The 18,931-nt window shown below is 39.1% G+C and overlaps 1 protein-coding gene across 1 annotated transcript in view; it reads left to right on the top strand.

The window, feature by feature from the left end:
- LOC111162060 (sorting nexin family member 27) overlaps positions 1 to 18,931 on the top strand; it is a 63,335-nt gene that overhangs the window by 40,178 nt on the left and 4,226 nt on the right. The window contains exons 4-11 of the mRNA XM_022526252.1: positions 1,129 to 1,193; positions 2,490 to 2,594; positions 6,208 to 6,286; positions 8,292 to 8,455; positions 10,438 to 10,527; positions 17,444 to 17,593; positions 17,901 to 18,029; positions 18,463 to 18,522. Coding sequence (XP_022381960.1) covers positions 1,129 to 1,193; positions 2,490 to 2,594; positions 6,208 to 6,286; positions 8,292 to 8,455; positions 10,438 to 10,527; positions 17,444 to 17,593; positions 17,901 to 18,029; positions 18,463 to 18,522 — 842 coding nt within the window. The remainder of the gene's footprint in view (positions 1 to 1,128; positions 1,194 to 2,489; positions 2,595 to 6,207; positions 6,287 to 8,291; positions 8,456 to 10,437; positions 10,528 to 17,443; positions 17,594 to 17,900; positions 18,030 to 18,462; positions 18,523 to 18,931) is intronic.

Here is an 18,931-nt window from a genome sequence, read left to right as displayed (position 1 = left end):
CCTCTAAACACAGCCCTCGGGAAATGAAAAAGGGTATAAATATTTTTTAATAAAATGAAGTAAAATCATCAGTATAACTTAACATCCTCATGAGAGTGTCAGGAAATTAACTTAGATTTAGACAATTAACTACTTACCTGCTTTCCTTCCTTCCTTTTTTTCTTTTCTTTTCCTTTTTTTTTTTTTTTGGTTGTTTTGAAGCTAAAGTTAGTGTGATGAGAAGATGTGCTGAGCTTACTACTTAATTACCTACCCATTTTTTCCGAAGTAGTTTTAAGTTCTTATGGTTCTCTGACTGGCCTGGTTCCTAAGTGAAGTGGTCTTTTTTCCTTTTGTATTTGCTTTATTCCTTTTTTTTTTTTTTAAGATTTTATTTATTTATTTGACAGACAGAGATCACAAGTAGGCAGAGAGGCAGGCAGAGAGAGAGAGGAGGAGGCAGGCAGAGAGAGAAAGGAGGAAGCAGGCTCCCCGCGGAGCAGAGAGCCCGATGTGGGGCTCGATCCCAGGACCCTGGGATCATGACCTGAGCCAAAGGCAGAGGCTTTAACCCACTGAGCCACCCAGGCGCCCCTGTATTTGCTTTATTCCTAATTGACCTTATCCTTGCTCTATTGTCTTGTTCTTAGTTCACGTGTGATTGCAAAGTTAAATTTACTGAACTTCTCTGGTTTTGGGTGACTTCCTTTGGCTATGTTTAATATTTTTAGCAAGCTACATCATTTTTAAAAGATTTTATTTACTTATCTGACAGAGAGAGAACATAAGTAGGCAGAGTGGCAGGCAGAGGGAGAAGGAGAAGCGAGCTCTCCGCTGAGCAGGGAGCCCATTGTGGGGCTTGATCCCATGACTCTGGGATCATGACCTGAGCCGAGGATAGCCACTTAACCATCTGAGCCCCCCAGGTGCCCCATTAGCAAGCTACATCTTTGAGCATCCTATTATTCCTCTGTTGTAGTTCATATTTATAAGAATATTTGTTGTGCCTTAACATGTCATATGTCAGGAATGGCGTACCTCCTCTGCATTGCCTGCTACTCAAGATTTAAGCTTAAACCTTGATATGTTCCTGACTTTAAAGTCTTGATTTTAGAATCTCATGCCAGATTCTATTTTTATTTTCTACAGTGTGCTCAATACGAGTCATTGGTGAGAGTGACATCATGCAGGAATTCCTATCAGAATCAGATGAGGTAGGTGAAGAATCCCTTCAGTGACTGTTTACCCCTTGGCTCCTTGTGGGGGAAAACAAAGATACTGGTTATAGATTGAACTGCCATAAATTCTCCAAATGAGTGTTTTTTCAGCTTCCCTTTCTTCTGTACCCTGCTTATCTTTCAAGATCTACCCTCCTAGCAAAATTCAGATAAAACAGAATAGTATTGTTAACTCTGGTCACCATGTAGTAGAACTCCAGAACAAGAGCTAAATCTTGGTCATCTTTCTATTCCCTGTGCCTTACTATAATGTCAGGCATATTGTAGGTGCTTAATAAGTATTAATGGAGTAGAAGAAAGAATATGTAATGCTGTTATATTAAATAGTGTTTTATCTGCTAATTATTTTTTATGTATATGTCTTTTTTTCCCAACTAGATAATAAGTTTCTTTTAGACAAGGGCTTACAATGAAGTAATACTTAGGATGGTTTTAGATGATGAATATTTTTTAAATGGTAAATGAAAATTGACTTGCTCTTAAATAGTTGTTTCTCTCTAATAAAACTTAGAAAGTCAGAAATCTGTTAGAGGAGGGGAACCTGGGTGGGTCAGTTGGCTAAGCATCCAACTCTTGATATCAGCTCAAGTCTTGATGTCAGTGTCATGAGTTCAAGCCTGGAGTTGGGCTCCACACTGGGCATGGAGCCTACTTTTAAAAAAAAAAAATCTGTTAGAAGAATATATTAATCATCAAAAGCAATAAGAAAGAAAGATCTTTTAAATTAAGGGATAAGAATCGTGTACTCTTCTCTAGAAGAAAATTGGGCATTATACTAACTCAGATTCCTGCATTTCATCCATTTTTCCTGTCAACGGTGTTATGATTACTCCAGGGTTTAGAAAGGAACTTAAGATACGACTTGAACCAATCTAACATGCTTAACCATTTAAATCCAGAGAATGTTTGTCAAAACTACTGGGTTTAGTTGTTCTCTTTTCTCATTTGTGAGTTCTGAATTTTGGAAGTAAGCCAAAAATCTCATCTGTGTTTGACCTAGACTGCTTCACACAAGTGTTCTGTTTTGAAATGTGAACATATTAGCTTTAACATGTTTCTTTCCTCTCTGTTCATCTTAAAGTTTAACTTCTGCTGCAGCCTGAAGTCAGCTTTCTGACTTGTAAAATGTATTGACTTTAAGGTTTCTTTTTACCCCTTTTCATTGGAACTTGTTTTCTATCACATGTTTAGGTTTGTTGTTTAGCTAACATGTTGCAAGGAGAGTGAGGATATGCTGGGTCATAAATTCTATCTCTTTGTCCTTTCCCCCAGAACTATAATGGTGTCTCCGACGTAGAGCTGAGAGTAGCACTACCAGATGGAACAACAGTTACAGTCAGGGTTAAAAAGAACAGTACTACAGACCAAGTATATCAGGTAAATTAAACTTGAACATGTAGACTCAATATTGGATGGCATAAAGCTAAGGAAGATAGATTAAATGAGTTAATACATATAAAGTTCTTGAACTGTCTGGCATATAATGAGTTTATTAAATGTTAGGTACTCTTGTTGATGTTATTATTAATGTGAAAATACTTTGCCCCCCTTGAAGGAAGGGTATAGTTACCTACTGTCACAGTTACCTACCTACAGTTACCTACTGTAGGTAACCACCTACTAGTTACCTACCTAGTAGCTGTGATTAGCCCACCCCTTCTTTTTAATTGTAAAAAACTTTAACATACATGAAAATAGAACAGTACAGTGATACACCATTTTTCTATCACTTATATTTAATAATCATCAAGATTTTGCCACATTTGTATTATATATCCTTTTTTCCTTTTCCTTTGTTTAATTTTTTTAAAAAGATTTTATTTATTTGAAACAGAGAGAGAAAACACAAGCAGGGGGAGGAGGGGCAGAGGGAGAGGAAAGGCAAGAAGCAGACTCCCTACTGAGCAGGGAGCCTGATGCAGGGCTGGATCCCAGGACCCTGGGATCATGACCTGAGTCAAAGGCAGGTGCTTAACTGACTGAGCCACCCAGGTGCCCCTTTGTTTAAATATTTTAAAGCAAATTCCATTTTATTGGACCTGTGTATATTTCAGTATAAATCTCTAAAAAAAATAAGGACATTCTTCTTATATAAGCACAAAGCCATTATCAGATCTAAAAAATTAACAGTATTTCCTTGGCATTAACTAATAACAAATCCATAGTCAAATTTTCCCAACTCTGTGGAGATGATTTTTTTATAGTTGGTTTGTTAAAATTTGAATCTAGGGTTGCCTGGATGGCTCAGTGGGTTAAGCCTCTGCCTTCGGCTCAGGTCATGATCTCAGGGTCGTGGGATCGAGCCCCACATCGGGCTCTCTGCTTAGCAGGGAGCCTGCTTCCCCCTCTCTCTCTGCCTACCTCTCTGCCTACTTGTGATATCTGTGGCAAATAAATAAATAAAATCTTTAAAAAAAGAATCTGGATCTAAACAAGTTTGGTTTTTATGTTTGTTTTAATATAAAGCAATCTCCCTTCCCTTCCCCAACTTTTAATTTCCATGTTACTAATTTGTTGCAGAAATTGGGTCTGTGATGTACAATGTCCCACATTCTGAGTTTATCTGTTTGTTTTTTATCTGTGTCATTTAATATGTCTGTCTTCTCCTTACATTTTACATAAATTAAAGTTTGCTCTAGAGGTTCGATTAGGTTCAGGTTCAGCTTTGTTTTATAAGAATACTTCACAATTGGTTTTATATATATATATATATATATATATATATATATATATCCATCCATCCTATTGCTTTTCAACAGGAGTTACACAATATCTTGTTATCCCACTTTTTGTGATACTAAGATTAATCAGTAGGTTGAGGTGGTGATGACCTGGGCCCTCTACTGTAAAATTTCCCAGTGATATGTAATTAGATGAGTGTATCATCAGTGATTACTCCCTTAACCAGTGATTTCATTAAGGGTTACAAAGTACTAGTTTTCTAATTCTGTCATTTCTTCATATTTGTTAGGTAGGCTTCTTCTGTAAAGAACTTGTCCTTAACTAGGGCTATGTAGTTACCCTAAAATACAGTTTATAGGAAAGGGAGGATAAATATTGAATTTTTTTATTGCCAATTTTCAGAGTAAAGAATTGGTGTCCTAGTTGATTCCAGTGAGGGCCAATGAAATAATTATTTTGTTTTATTTTATTTTTAAATGTAATGTAATTTTATTATCATGGGGTTTTAGGTTATTTAATATAATTTAATCATATATTATCTTTGATGCTCAGATTGTTCCAGTTTTGGCCAGTGGAAGCTCCTTCATGTCTGCTTCTATATTCTTTTTTTTTTTTTTTTTAAGATTTTTATTTATTTATTTATTTGACAGACAGAGATCACAAGTAGGCAGAGAGGCAGGCAGAGAGAGAGGGGGAAGCAGGCTCCCTGCCGAGCAGAGAGCCCGATGTGGGGCTTTTTGTTTATCTTTAACCCACTGAGCCACCCAGGTACCCCCCTTTTTGTTTATCTTTAATCCTGATTTGATCAAGACTTTCAGGGAGTCAGGTTTCTGGATATTAATGTTTGTTTTTCCTTTGTAGCAAAGAAACAAATCTCTTTCTTATACATTTACTCATGTATTGTATACCATGGCAAAGGATATATATTTCTGAGATTACAACATGATGCAGTGATTGCAAGGAAAATGTTATTTTTACAAGTTGCTGGTTTTGTTTTATATTCTTTGTTTTGTTTTCTAGTATTTCTCTAGCAAGGCCAATTACTTACCTTTTTTTTTTTTTGTGGCACTTTTCTCCTTTTTTTGGCACAAGTCTCCTCCTGAGACTTGTAGCTGTAAGCCATTTTCTAAACTTTGAAAGCATTTCAGTTTCTGTTCAGTGCAGTATAGAATGGTGACTTAAAACATTTATAATCTCTAGTTTCTATCTCACATCAGGGATGAGCTTAGGTTTGATATGTGAGCAGGATATGGGAAGAAGGATATAATTTGATATGGGAAGAAGGATATTTGGCTTACTGAGACACTAATATTTAACAGTTTTATCTTGTTCAGTTAATATTTATATTGAGATTGATCTTGTGGTACTATTTTGTGATTTTTGAGTTTTGTTGTCTTCTGTTTGTAATTTCAATTTTCATTTATTTGCAAATGGAGTCTCTCAGTTGTTTTTTGTCCTGTGAGCTCCTAGAAAGAAGAACTGATACTTGTTTTTGTTTTGTTTTTTAAAGATTTTATTTATTTGCTAGAGAGAGAGCACAAGCAGGGAGAGCCGCAGGCAGAGGGAGAAGCAGGCTATTCACTGAGCAAGGAGCCTGATGTGGGATTCAATCCCAGGAGCCTGGGTTCATGACCTGAGCCGAAGGCAGATGCCTAACTGACTGAGCCACCCAGGCATCCCCTAATACTTGTTTAATATGACTCTGTTGTTCCAACATTCTACTGTTTTCATGTGGATATTCATGGTGATAATGCTTAGAAAATGGAGGTCCCCAGGCTGAGGCATGGATCCTCCAAAAAATAAATAAGAATAATTTTGAAGCATGAACAAAATTGTCAAACTATTTTAAGCCCAAGAACCAAAGATACAGATTTTTTAGGTTAAATGTGTGAGAGTGGATATTTAAGAATTTATTTTCTTCTTAAGACCTGTTCTTATCAAGCACATGACTTACAAGTGGTGTTAAAAAAGACCTTCGTGGGATGAAGTCATATTTCAGAGAAAAAAGATATTTAAGGAGAGATTATTATTAGCTTGAAGTAGAAGGGGAAAACTCATATTTAGAGATCATAGCTCTTTGGGTCAGATACAGGTTTTTTTCACCTTTCATTTTGTACATATGTGTGTATGAATGCATGTAGACATACATACAAAGAAGGATAGCTATAGACTATGTATTTAGTTTATGTGAAACCAAGATGGCAAAACTCCTCCCTTCTCCCCCATTGCACATGCACACACCTGTCTTTTCCCATAGTGTTGTCTGATTTAGTTACCCTAAAATGAGTCTATCCTGTTTACACTATAGGCTATTGCAGCAAAGGTTGGCATGGACAGTACGACAGTGAATTACTTTGCCTTATTTGAAGTGATCAATCATTCCTTTGGTAAGTGCCAGTTGGTTTATTTAAGTTTTGTTTGAGGGTATTTTATTCTAATTCTATCAGACTAAAGCTCCCAGAAGCTGTCAGACTGAAACTGTTTGCCTAGAGAATAAGAGCTTGCAGAAGGGGAGATCCCACTCATGAGGACTGTCTTACAGAAGCAGACCAGGCAGATCCTATTAAGTCCAAGTCAAAAGGGTGTCTGATCACTAATCCTTTTTCCTCTTTTGTAAATACAACTTACTTATACCTAGCACTGATACTTCATGACATTTTTTAAAATCAGAGTTTCAAAATTAATATATTCCAGTGAAATAGCAAAAAAGAGGGATAGTCGATTTAGCCACAACTTGTTTTAGTGTACTTTTATGCTTTTTGTAGGTAATTAAGAATAGCTTTTTATTTTCAGGAGTTAGAAAGAGATACATTGCTTAAAAACCTTTGCTTTAATGCATGTATTTAATTTTCTGTGTAAATAGATATTCTTTTTCTAGGAAATTTTATTGCATGTTGACAGGAAGTTTCTCATATGCTATTTTATAAAAGCTAGGGATGGTGGTCACATTGGTTGCATTGAGATCACAAAGGGGAGGAAGTCTGAGTGCCCCCTCCCAAAGAATTTATTTATTTATTTATGAGAGAGAGCATGAGAGGGAAGAAGGTCAGAGGGAGAAGCAGACTCCCTGTGGAGCCGGGAGCAGCCCAATTCAGGATTTGATCCTGGGACTCCAGGATCATGACCTGAGTCAAAGGCAGTCACTTAACCAACTGAGCCACCCCGGTGCCGAGTGCTTGCTGATGATGACACAAATGTCCTACAGTTTATGGGTCTTTCTACATCATATATATATATAGGGCTAAGGCCAGAAATGACAGGTAATATTGATTTTTCCCACCTTCCTCCTCCAGAAAGGGGGAGAGTTTGGTAGGTTTGGGTCGCCTTGCCATCCCTGGTCGAGGTATAACAAGGTCGATTCCCCCTGAAGCAGCTATCTCCTTCTTATTCTTCATCTTCCCAACTCCGTGTGGTCTAACTAGGCAGATATAAATGTTGCAGAGGATTGCTAGGGAACCAGGGCACTTGGATTCTAATCTTACTATTTTTTTTCTAAAGTTTAGTTAACAAATAAAATGGGAAATATAAGATCTGTCTTTTTGCAGTGTTAGAAAGTCAGGTAAACATCAAGAGAAGAAAAGTCTGAACCTTTCCAAAGAAAAGTAACGTAGAAATTAAACACGATAGTGTTTTATCCTGCTGTGCCTTGTTAGGAAGAGGAAGAAACATTACTGGGAAGACGCTTTTCACTTTGATGGATGTCTTAGAGTAGAGAGAGGCTTTCAGTTCTTAACAATAGAAGCAGTTCATTGAGAATTGCCGCATGGGAAACTCTGAATGTACCATAGCTGGGTGGGTAAGGCTTGCTTTAAAGATGTTCCGTGGACATTGCTGTAACTTCCCAGATAATGGATAAGATAGTTTGAGTTTGGAATAAATGCTGTCTGCACAGTCAACATGTTAACTCAAGGGCATGCCATACAAGTGATAGATTTCTGTCATTTTGAGGCTCGATTGGCCATAGTCATATAGTTAGAAGGGATAGATTTGGCTAGAGAAATGGTTATTTTGTGGTCCCATAGCAGAGCTCCTTGATGGTTGTAAACCAGTATTCTGGTTAAGGATAGCCTGCCACTCTTTTTTTTTTTTTTTTTTTTTTAAAGATTTTATTTATTTTATTTGACAGAGATCACAAGCAGGCAGAGAGGCAGGCAGAGAGAGAGAGGAGGAAGCAGGCTCCCAGCTGAGCAGAGAACCTGATGCGGGGCTCAATTCCAGGACCCTGGGATCATGACCCGAGCCGAAGGCAGACACTTAACAACTGAGTCACCCAGGCGCCCCTAGCCTGCCACTCTTGATCTTACACAGTTGTCCTGAGGAAATTCCTTATGTATCTTTTCACTTCAGCTTTCTTTCTGTCCTTTTTTTTTTTTTTTTTGGCTTTCTCTTCAGTACGTAAGCTGGCACCTAATGAATTTCCTCATAAACTCTACGTCCAGAATTACACATCAGCTGTGCCAGGCACCTGCCTAACCATTCGAAAGTGGCTTTTTACCACAGAAGAAGAAATCCTCTTAAATGACAATGACCTTGCTGTTACCTACTTTTTTCATCAGGTAGGTGAATTGATCTTCCTGGAAAGGCCTGATTTCTTTTTCTGCTTATATGTAGTATATAATTTGCCAATCCAGTGTGAATTCTTGATAAACTGCTTTGCCTCCTGGATCTTAGTTAAGTTATATTTTTAAAATGTTCTATCATGGGGCAGCTGGTTGACTCAGTCAGTTGAAGATGGTAACTCTTGATATTCAGGTTGTGAGTTCGAGCCCCATGTTGGATGTAGAGATTACTTAAAAAAAAATGTTTAAAAAGTTAAAAAATAAAATGTTCTATCCCATTTAACAGAAGATAATTAAGTTAAAGAAGTAAAGATGTCCTGGAGTTAAGATAAATTTATTATTATTTTTTTAAACAAAAAGAAATGAACATATATGGCTATGTACCTATTAAAAAGCTTTTCATCAAAATTACACATACAGAGTTTAAAGCTCAAATAGTTCTACAAAGGTTATTGTGAAAAATATCAGTTACTTCACTTACGTTTATCTCTGCCTCTCTTAGACAACCATTTTCACCCCTCCTTTACCTTTTGTTGTTTGTTTTGTTTTATATTTACTCCTATATCTCTGTTATGACTTAGTTATATTCCCGTACTTGAATTTTCAGATTCAAGCAGTATCTCTTAATTTCCCACTATAGAAGATGAGACTCTAGCTCCATTTCCTCCTGCATTCCCACTGCATACCCCTGCATACGCATATCAAGCATACTTTGCTAGGTGACAGAGCTAGAAATTAAACTAGTTTCTTGACTTCAACTCTGAACTCATTGTGTTATGTAAATATTTTCCCTTAAATGGCTATGGGGAATGATTTTTACCTTAAAGAAATCAGCAGTCTTCTGGTGAAGGTTTAAGTGGCCCCAGGCTGCTGCCTACAAAAGTCGTCCTTATAGCAAATCACTGAGGTTGGATTCTAATGCCCTGGACAAGTGATTATTTGTTCTTTTCCCTCCTTTTTTTCCTCTCCCAAAGATGAATATTCCCTTCTCTTAGATTTTTAAAGTTTTTCTAGGGGTAGAATGAGGTTGGGAAGGGATACATGTTTCAGATAGCTGCACCAGGAGTAGTTGAGAGTAAGCACTTATATTTAAGTACCTTCATGCATGTATCAAGTTCTGTTGGGGATTTTTCTCCATGTATGGTCTCAGATTTATCACTTCCTGTCTTCCAGTTGCTACCACCCTAGTTTACAGTCTTGTTTCAATTCATGCTTAAAGCACCATAACATCATCAGTCTCCCTTATTTCATCCTCTTTGTAGCTTGGTTCATTTGCCACTCATATCTGTCTTTTAAAAATAACACAAATTTTTATTGCTTATTTTAGCTCCAGTAGTCCTTAGAGCTGTTCTTAACTCTAAATTTCTGTGCCTGTTTTCTGGGGTCCTTCATAATCTGTTAACTTACCCATCCAGCATTATATTTTGTTGTCCCCTGACATGTACCCTTTATTTAAATCAGGCATATCTGTCTCCTGAATATATTTAAGCTCAGATGCATTCCTGTTTCCTGACTTCCATTTGTAGTTTTTTCTGTTCATCCTAACATTCGGGGTCCAACCAAGGCTTCCCTGATAATTATAATTAGCAAAAAACTCTGCTGTTCTTACTGTGTATCACTTAATATCTATACCATACATCTTTGCTACTTCATTGTTACCTTTAACAATTATATACTATCTTTCAGTGTTCTCTAATTGCTTCAACCTGTATAAATGAACTGCAATTTAAATCTCTTAACAGGAGAAACAAGATCCCTCATGTGCCTAGAACAATTCTGAGTACATACTGGGCACTCTTTAAATGCTACTTTATTCCAATAAATATATCCTTGTGGCAGAGTTCACTGGTGATGATGATGATGGTTCAAATGGATAAGAGTTGTTCTGAAAACGAATCTCTATCTCTTTACTTTTGTCAAGAATGTGCTTGATAATGACTTTGATGCTCCTTTCTTCCCTTCCCTTGTTTTGGTGACAGGCTGTTGATGATGTGAAAAAAGGTTACATCAAAGCAGAGGAAAAGTCCTACCAATTACAGAAGCTGTATGAACAAAGGAAAATGGTCATGGTAGGTTTATGTCCCCATAATCTCTTTATATAAAATGCTCCTTCTTATCTCTTAAACCTGTTATTCCAGTCATTTTTGAAAGATGTTGCAGCTGGTCAGTGGCTTAATTAATTTAAAAAAAAAAGGGGGATATAGACCTTCATGTAACTATGAGGGTCCTCCTTCATATTTGTTCCTCCGTTTAGCATATAAGAGGGTATTTTGCTATGTGTGGGTATTTAACATTATTATTGACAATAACCAAACAGTATTCTTTTTTTTTTTTTTTAATATTTTATTTATTTATTTGACAGAGATCACAAGTAGGCAGAGAGGCAGGCAGAGAGAGAGGAGGAAGCAGGCTCCCCATGGAGCAGAGAGCCTGATGTGGGGCTCCATCCCAGGACCCTGGGATCATGACCCGAGCCAAAGGCAGAGGCTTTAACCCACTGAGCCACCCAGGCGCCCCAACAGTATTCTTGTTTGATAAAAACTTCTGAAACAAAAGATGTGCAAAACATTTAATATGTAAATATCAGTTCTCAAAGAGTTGATATTTAGATTTTTAACACTAGAAATTTTTTTATTTTGGCTCAAGTTGTGATCTCAGGGTTGTGAGATCAAGCCCTGCATAGGGCTCTGCACTCAGTGGGGCGGCTGCTTGAGATCGTTTCTCTCCCTCTCCCTCTGACCCTCCTCAGCGCGCCCACATGCTCATGTGCGTGGGCTCCCTCTCTCAGATAAATGTTTTTTTGGGTGGTTGTTGTTTTTAAAGATTTTATTTATTTATTTGACAGAGAGACAGCGTAACTAGGCAGAGTGGCAGGCAGAGGGAGAAGGAGAAGTAGGCTCTCTCCACTGAGCAGGGAGCCCCACACGAGGCTCAATCCCAGGACCCTGGAATCATGACCTGAGCCAAAGGCAGCTGCTTAACTGAGCCGCCCAGGCACCCCTCAAATAAATGTTTTTAAAATTATTTTATTTGTGATTTAGCAATTGGAAAATTATTTGTTTTTATAATTTCCTTCTCTGCAGTGGCTTAAAACATGTATGCTCAGTGGTGCCTTTTGTTAGTGTGATATCTTGGAGCTGTGCTATTTGATTCAATAGCTGCTAGCCTCATGTAGCTATTTAAATTTAATTTTAAACTCATTTAAATTAAATAAAATGTAAAATTTGATTCCTCAGGTGCACTGTTCTCATTGCAAGTGTTGGGTGGCCACATATGGCTAGTACCTACCATGTTGGACAGCTCAGATACAAAACATTTTCATCATCACAGAAAGTTCTGTTAGAGAGGAGCTACCTACAGTATTCCTTACATGTTTTATTTTTATTTATTTTAAAGATCTTATTTATTTATTTATTTGGCAGAGAGACAGTGAAAGCAGGAACACAAGCTGGGGAGTGGGAGAGGGAAAGCAGGCTTCCTGCAAAGCAGGGAGCCCGATGTGGGGTTCAGTCCCAAGAACCTGGGATCATGACCTGAGTCAAAGCCAGATGCTTAATAACTGAGCCACCCAGGCACCCCTCCTTAAATGTTTTAAAATGAGCTTTCAGTTTGCACCTGCCATAAATACAGGGATGGAAATTGTCAAAAGTAAAATTTGTAAAGAACGCTTATATAAAATTTCACTCATAGAATTTTAAAATTTCTTTTTTGCAAATTCAGATATTGTTGAAAGTTTTCCAATTACAGTTTTTCATGATTTCACTCAAGACAGTTACCACTTTGGTGATGATGCTGATAGGTCACTGAATTTCTTTTGTACTCTCTGTGTGTGCACTTTTTTCCTGAGGGAATATTCTCTTTCTAAACTAATCAGGTTGGAATAAGTATACAAACAAGTCAGCCATTGAACTCAGCCCATAATCTTGTATCTAGCTGGGATAGTTATTTTATTGCTTATCTGACAAAAAGTAATAAATCTATTTGTCTTAGAAAACTGCCAGAGATCAGGGAACCATTTATCAGTGCTCTGCATACCAACAGGCTAAAATAGACAACACAAAAATCTTTTAAACAGAACTAATTCTTGGCAGAATTTTGGTAAAGGGAATTTTACTATGTGAGAAACAGGATATTCGATTTTGGGGCACCTGGGTGGCTCAGTTGGTTGAGTATCTGATTTCTGCTTAGGCCTTGGTCTTGGGGTCCTGTGTTTGAGCCAGCCCTCCCCCCTCCCACCCCACCTCCAGGTTGTCAGGCTCTGTGCTCAGTGAGGAGTCTGTTTCTCCCTCTCCCTCTGACGCTCCTCCTGCTCTGTTTCTCAAATAAATAAATAAAATCTTTAAAAAAAAAAAAACAAAACTCAATTTCTACCTGTTCTTTAGGATCATGGCATTGTCTTCTCTATATTAATTTATGATTCTGACCAACACATCTGCATCTTTTTGCAAGTACTAAAGGACCATCATCCTCTGAAATACTTCTTTGCCTTTGCCAAAGGCAACAAATCAAAGTAATTTCATAAGGGCTTCTGATAATTCCAGTATGGAATACATATTGTTTCTTTGCACATGTAGTACTCCAGACACAATGTCTTCCATTTATGCATTCAACAACAAATATTTGTTGATTATCATTTGTGTGCCAGGCACAGTAGAAGGTGCTAAAAATATATGAATAGGTTTGGATTGTCCTATGGCAAAATATAAAAGATCTGAATCTAACAAGCTTGGTAATGTATTACAAAATTACTTTTAGACTCAAATTTGTATCTTGTAATCACTCAGTTAAGAAATGGAATATAGGGGGGATTGGGTGGCTCAGTTGATTAAGCATCTAATTCTTGGGTTCAGCTCAGGTCATGATCTCAGGGTCACGAGATCGAGCCCTGTGTGGCTTCCTCTGCTTAGGACTCTCACTCCCTCCGGGTCTGCCCCTCCCAGCTTTCCTGTGTGTGTGCTTTCTCTCTCTCCCTCCCCTCCTCAAATAAAGAAATGAATCTTAAACAACAACAACAAACCTTGAGTACAGTTGATCCCCTTGGATCATTGGAATTGAGTATAAGATATGTTTAAACGTTAATGGAATTCTGTTGTCTTAAAAACCTAACGCCACAAGCAAGTACTAGCCCTATAATATTGCAACTAGATTTTAAATAAAGTCCCACCAAAGTTTGAAAAGTGTGAATTTTATTCAAGTATAATTTCATGTATTCAAGTATTAGTGTTCAAAGAAATTAGCCTACCCAGTGGTCGTGTTTAGTACATTGAATCTTCCAGCTGGGATGGGCCCTTCTGAGCCTATGTGTCTTGATAGTAACTTAATATGGTTGATTGTCTGGGGCGCCTGGGTGGCTCAGTGGGTTAAAGCCTCTGCCTTCGGTTCAGGTCATGATCCCAGGGTCCTGAGATCGAGCCCCGCGTCAGGCTCTCTGCTCGGCCGGGAGCCTGTTTCCTCCTCTCTCTCTGCCTGTCTCTCTGCCTACTTGTGATCTCTATCTGTCAAATGAATAAATAAAGAGATCTTTAAAAAATATATATATATGGTTGATTGTCCCAAGATTAGGCCACATCACTACTATTAGTTGCCAAATCACTGTGAGACCTCAACAAACTTCAAAGTTTTAGTTTCTTTTCTACAAAATGGGAATATTTGGATTGCCAGTTATTAAGTACACTCCTGACTCCAAAATTCTTAAACATTCTGTAAGTTCCCTTATTTTCCAAATACAGAGGACAGCTCATATCTTTATACTTTGGCAAATCTAGGAGTGTAGAAATTTAAAGTTGAGAAATACTGCCTGACCTGAGAATCTCTGAAAACCTTATATTTCCCACATGACACTTAACCTCTGTCATCACACCAAGGCCACAGGTGCCCTTGGTTTCCATTCAGGCTATTTTCAGAACTTAATGCCGTTAGAAAGTCCCCTAAAGGTCCTTTGCTTTCAATGACTACATTCTTAAATATGGAGGGATAAATGAGCATTTTTATTTGAAGGTGAGAGAGGGGGGCACATATAGTGTCCCGGTACTGTCCTAGGCACAATATGTACATTCTCATTTCCTCCTTATAACCATGGAGGTGTATGGAGAAGTGGAGTCTGATTCTTACTAATATTACTTAGCTTGTCAGAAGTGGAACTAGAATTTGAACCTATTTCAGCCTGGCTTCAAAGTGTATGTTTTTCCCCATAGCAGGGCAAAGAAGCTGGCAGCAGTGTCTTTTATTTCCAGATGGCAGAGGCGAAGCCCCCAGGCAGAGTGACTTACACAAAGTCACAAAAAGAGAGTTTAGGGTATGCACAGCTCCAGGCTTCATCTGATGTCTTTTCCTATTCCCTCCCTTTGTCTACACGTTTCTCTTTTTAATAAAATAAACTCCCTATTAGAAATATGGCAGAAATATTTTTAAAACAGTAGTGGTGTCTCTCAAAGAGAGGTCTCAGCAGCTGTGTTACATGTAAGGCTCTTTCGGTAAAGGACATGAGCAGAACCAGTCCCAATACTGCGTGACACCTTCCAGCATTTACAGAAGTTCTAAGCACCTTTGAGCAGAATTTGCTGCTTATTGGGCTTGCGGACTCCCCCATGACTGTGTTAAGAGGATGCCGTGGATTGAGCGCTTGCAGGCCTGCTTACAGGGCACTCTTATTTTTCCCTTTAATACTTTAGGAAATTTCAAATATGTAAAGAAGTTGGAAGAATTGTACATTTAGCCTCCATGTACTCATTACCCAGTTCCAGCAACCTTCCACTTTTCTGCCGTTCATGTTTCATCTGTCTCACACATACGCTTTCTTCCCCTGGAGTTTTTTTTTTTTTTTTTTTTAAGATTTTATTTATTTATTTGACACACAGAGAAATCACAAGTAGGCAGAGAGGCAGGCAGAGAGAGAGGGGGAAGCAAGCCCACCGCTGAGCAGAGAGCCTGATGAGGAACTCAATCCCAGGACCCTGAGATCATGACCTAAGCCGAAGGCAGAGGCTTAACCCACTGAGCCACCCAGGCGCCCTCCCCTGGAGTTTTTAAGAGTAATATATAGAAATAATTAATAAATAATAAAAATAAACACATAAAAAATAAAATTTAAAAAAAGAAAAAAAGGAGTAATATATACATAATTTCACAGGGCATTCCTGAGAGGGAAAATAGTTGAGCCCTCTGGCTAAGGATAATGGAGCCTTTAAAATTATTTTTTAAGCTGTCATTTATTGAATACCTAATTATGTACTGTGTACTATGCTAAATACTTTAATGGTCACAAATAACTGTGTGATGTAGGTGCTATTACTATATCCCTTTCCACAGGAGAGGAAACTAAGGCTCCTGGGATTTAGTAATTTGCTGGAGTGCAAGTACCTTGCCCAAGGTGACATAGTTAGGAAGTGATGGAGCCAGGATTCAAGCACAGGGTAGTCTGGGCCCAGGCTCTTGACTTCTCTTTGTACTGCTTCCTGTCCCAACCTTTGTTTCTGCTTAAAATCTCGGAAGAGTTTTATTCCATGGCACTGCCTGTCTTATATACCAAAGTTTAGTGGCCAGAGATATCTTTTTGCTCATAGTGCTAATGGCAGGGCCAGGCAGTATCTACTTTTATCCCTAGTACAGGAAGGATGATGAAATAGGGGGATGGAGTAAGGTGATAAAAGGAAGGAGAAATGAGAAAAGAAAAATGCAAATCAGATATTGTGGCACTTCCTGTCGCTGTGTTCTTGCTGTCATTTTATAATTTTTCCTCTTTGAAGTTGCCATTATTTTACCTAAACAGAAATAAATACAAAGTATGGAAGGGAGCATGTAGTTTGATTTTATTTCTGTGGGCCTTAAAGTCTTCCCAGACAGTCTCTGGGGCAGTAGCGATGGTCTTGGATGCCATTCATTGGTACCAGAACTACAAGTTGCTCAGGGCCCTTTTTGTGCCTAGGCCCCTTTGTCTCTTCTCTCTTAGGCAGAAGGTGACTAGCTGATCTAGTGTAGATCAGCTAGTGTGCTGTGCCTTTGTCTTCCTTCCAGCACTCCCTGCATGTCCCCAGTGTGCTCCTTTCTGTGTGTGGGGACTCAAGGCTCTTTGCTTATTTTCTAGTTAGTCCCTGAGAGGAAACTGGGTCAGAGTCCATGCATCTTTTTTTTTTTTTTTTTAATCATCTTTTCCCTATTTCTCTTCTATTCTCCTTCCCACTCATCTTTTACTCTCCACTCCAAACTCAAAATAGTGAGTTCAATGAAAGAGAAGCCAGTCTTTATTGTAGAGGGGAAAGGACAAAGAGCTGAGTTGGGAGTCCTTTCTGAGTCAGTCTTGTAGCACTGTACCTTGGAGGTTGTATATGCCACTCGTTTGGTCCACATGCTTTTTAAGGAGGCATAGGTACTGGAGACCAGGGGATGGTGGTGCTGATATGGGGACTAGTTGGCAACAGAGAAAGGACCAGTGGCCAAGAAATTAAACATGGCTTCTAGTCTTGACTGCGCCACCTGTGATCTTAAGGAAGTCTCCTGTGGGAGACTCTGGGTCTAGCTTTAACAGTCTCTCTCAGCTTCAACATGTTATGAGTATGAGATTGGGGTAGCTTACTCCTCCTCATGGGGGTCCTTATAACTTTTGATTTGGTAGGAGATATGAGCTCCCTTTCCTTAATCATGCAGATGGGTTTGATTCCCATCCCGGAGGCAAGTGAAAGGAGAGGCAGACTTAATGGCATTGTGAGTTGTGGCTCCATTTGTGTACCAGTGAGTTAGAGAAAGGAGGTGGGATTGGCGGTACGGAGGTGGAACAAAGAATCAGGAGCTGGAAGTGGAACAAAGAATTAGTTCAGGAGTCTGGCTCTTCTTAGTGCTGGGTGTGAGAGACCAGAGCATGGGCTTCAGGTTGCTGGGTGAGAGGATTCTCCTTGTTCTTTCTCGGGTGTCATACCAGCAGTTCTTCATGGTGGGTCAGTAAGTACCACAGTAACACTGTTTTTGCCTTCCCTTTTTTTTTTTTTTTAGTACCTCAACATGCTAAGGACTTGTGAGGGCTACAATGAAATCATCTTCCCCCACTGTGCCTGTGACTCCAGGAGGAAGGGACATGTCATCACAGCCATCAGCATCACGCACTTTAAACTGCATGCCTGCACTGAAGAAGGACAGCTGGAGGTGACAGTTCAGCATGGGGCTGCAGCTAGGAGCACTAGAGTTGACACTGTTGCTCACTTACTTGCTGGGGTTTATTAGGTCCTGTTGGGAGGGGAGATGAAATCAAAGCTCTTTTGATGGGGTAGGCAAATCAGCACTGGGTCCACACTAATCCTTACCTTCCTGGCTACTAACTCTGACTCTTCTGTCAAAGTCTTTTAAATGATCCAGACATCTCACTCCTTTCACTTCTGCTGTCTGGTTCAGAACCATCCTAGCTATACTCTCCTGCATTCTTGGATTTACACTCTTATTCTCGGTTGTTTAGAACCAGGTAATAGCGTTTGAATGGGACGAGATGCAGCGATGGGATACAGATGAAGAAGGAATGGCCTTCTGCTTTGAATATGCCCGAGGAGAGAAGAAGCCTCGATGGGTTAAAATCTTCACACCATACGTGAGTGGTAGACAGGGAAACAGTCTTGGGGAAAGTAGATTGGGTTTGAAGTTCTCAAGCTGAATGCATAAATGGGGAGAGCTGTAGAGGTAGCAGTTGTCTTTTGAACCCTAGAGCCCCAGGTGTCTTCCTGTCTTTCCTGGAGGACTAACTAGGATTGGCAGTTTCACATCCCATTTGACTCACAATTACCACTAGAAGGAGCCAGAGAATAGTAGATGAACCAGGCCTGGGGGTTTTTTGTTTGTTTTTATTTTGTTTTGTTTTGTTCATTTGGGTTGTTTGTTTGTTTGTTTTGGTGGTGCTTGCCGGTTTTTCCTCTAGGCTGAGCAAGTTTGGGTTGTGCGGTAAAGGAGGGCAGGAGTTCAAAGGCATGGCCCTGTGGTGCCTAATCTTAAGAAATCAGTGTTGCTATTTTGTTTTTGTTTTTCAGTTTAATTACATGCATGAATGCTTCGAGAGGGTGTTCTGTGAGCTCAAGTGGAGAAAAGAGGTAATTCTAAACAATCTTGAATTGACTTTTTCATCTCTTTGTTTAAAATGATAGGAATATTAGAGACTGTTTATTCTTCTAGAGAAGTTATTCTTTCAGGCTTTGGATGCTGAATGGACTTTGCAAAAGAAGCCCTGCTTCCTCCCTTGTCTAGTGGGTAGCCATTGGCTATCAGCTGTTCCATCTCCCATGACTTCCTGGACCCTCCTCTGCTGTGGTTTTGTTTTTGTTTTTTAATCAAATTACTGCCCTTGTTGTTCCTGACCCAGAAGGGCAGCTGTCATCAGTTTTAGCCGTTCTGACTAGACGAGTCATGACAGAACCTGTCTGAGCTATCCAAGAGTGCGTGGTGTGGGAAGGTTCTGCTCCTGCTATACTGCTGTCTGAATATGCCAGTGCTGGAGCAGAA

This window comes from Enhydra lutris, unplaced genomic scaffold (assembly GCF_002288905.1).
Source record: "Enhydra lutris kenyoni isolate GAN:26980312 unplaced genomic scaffold, ASM228890v2 scaffoldscaffold88, whole genome shotgun sequence".
In the NCBI taxonomy this organism is placed as follows: Eukaryota; Metazoa; Chordata; class Mammalia; order Carnivora; family Mustelidae; genus Enhydra; species Enhydra lutris.
The sequence above is the reverse complement of the archived record's forward strand: the minus strand, read 5'-3'. Positions and strand labels throughout refer to the sequence as shown.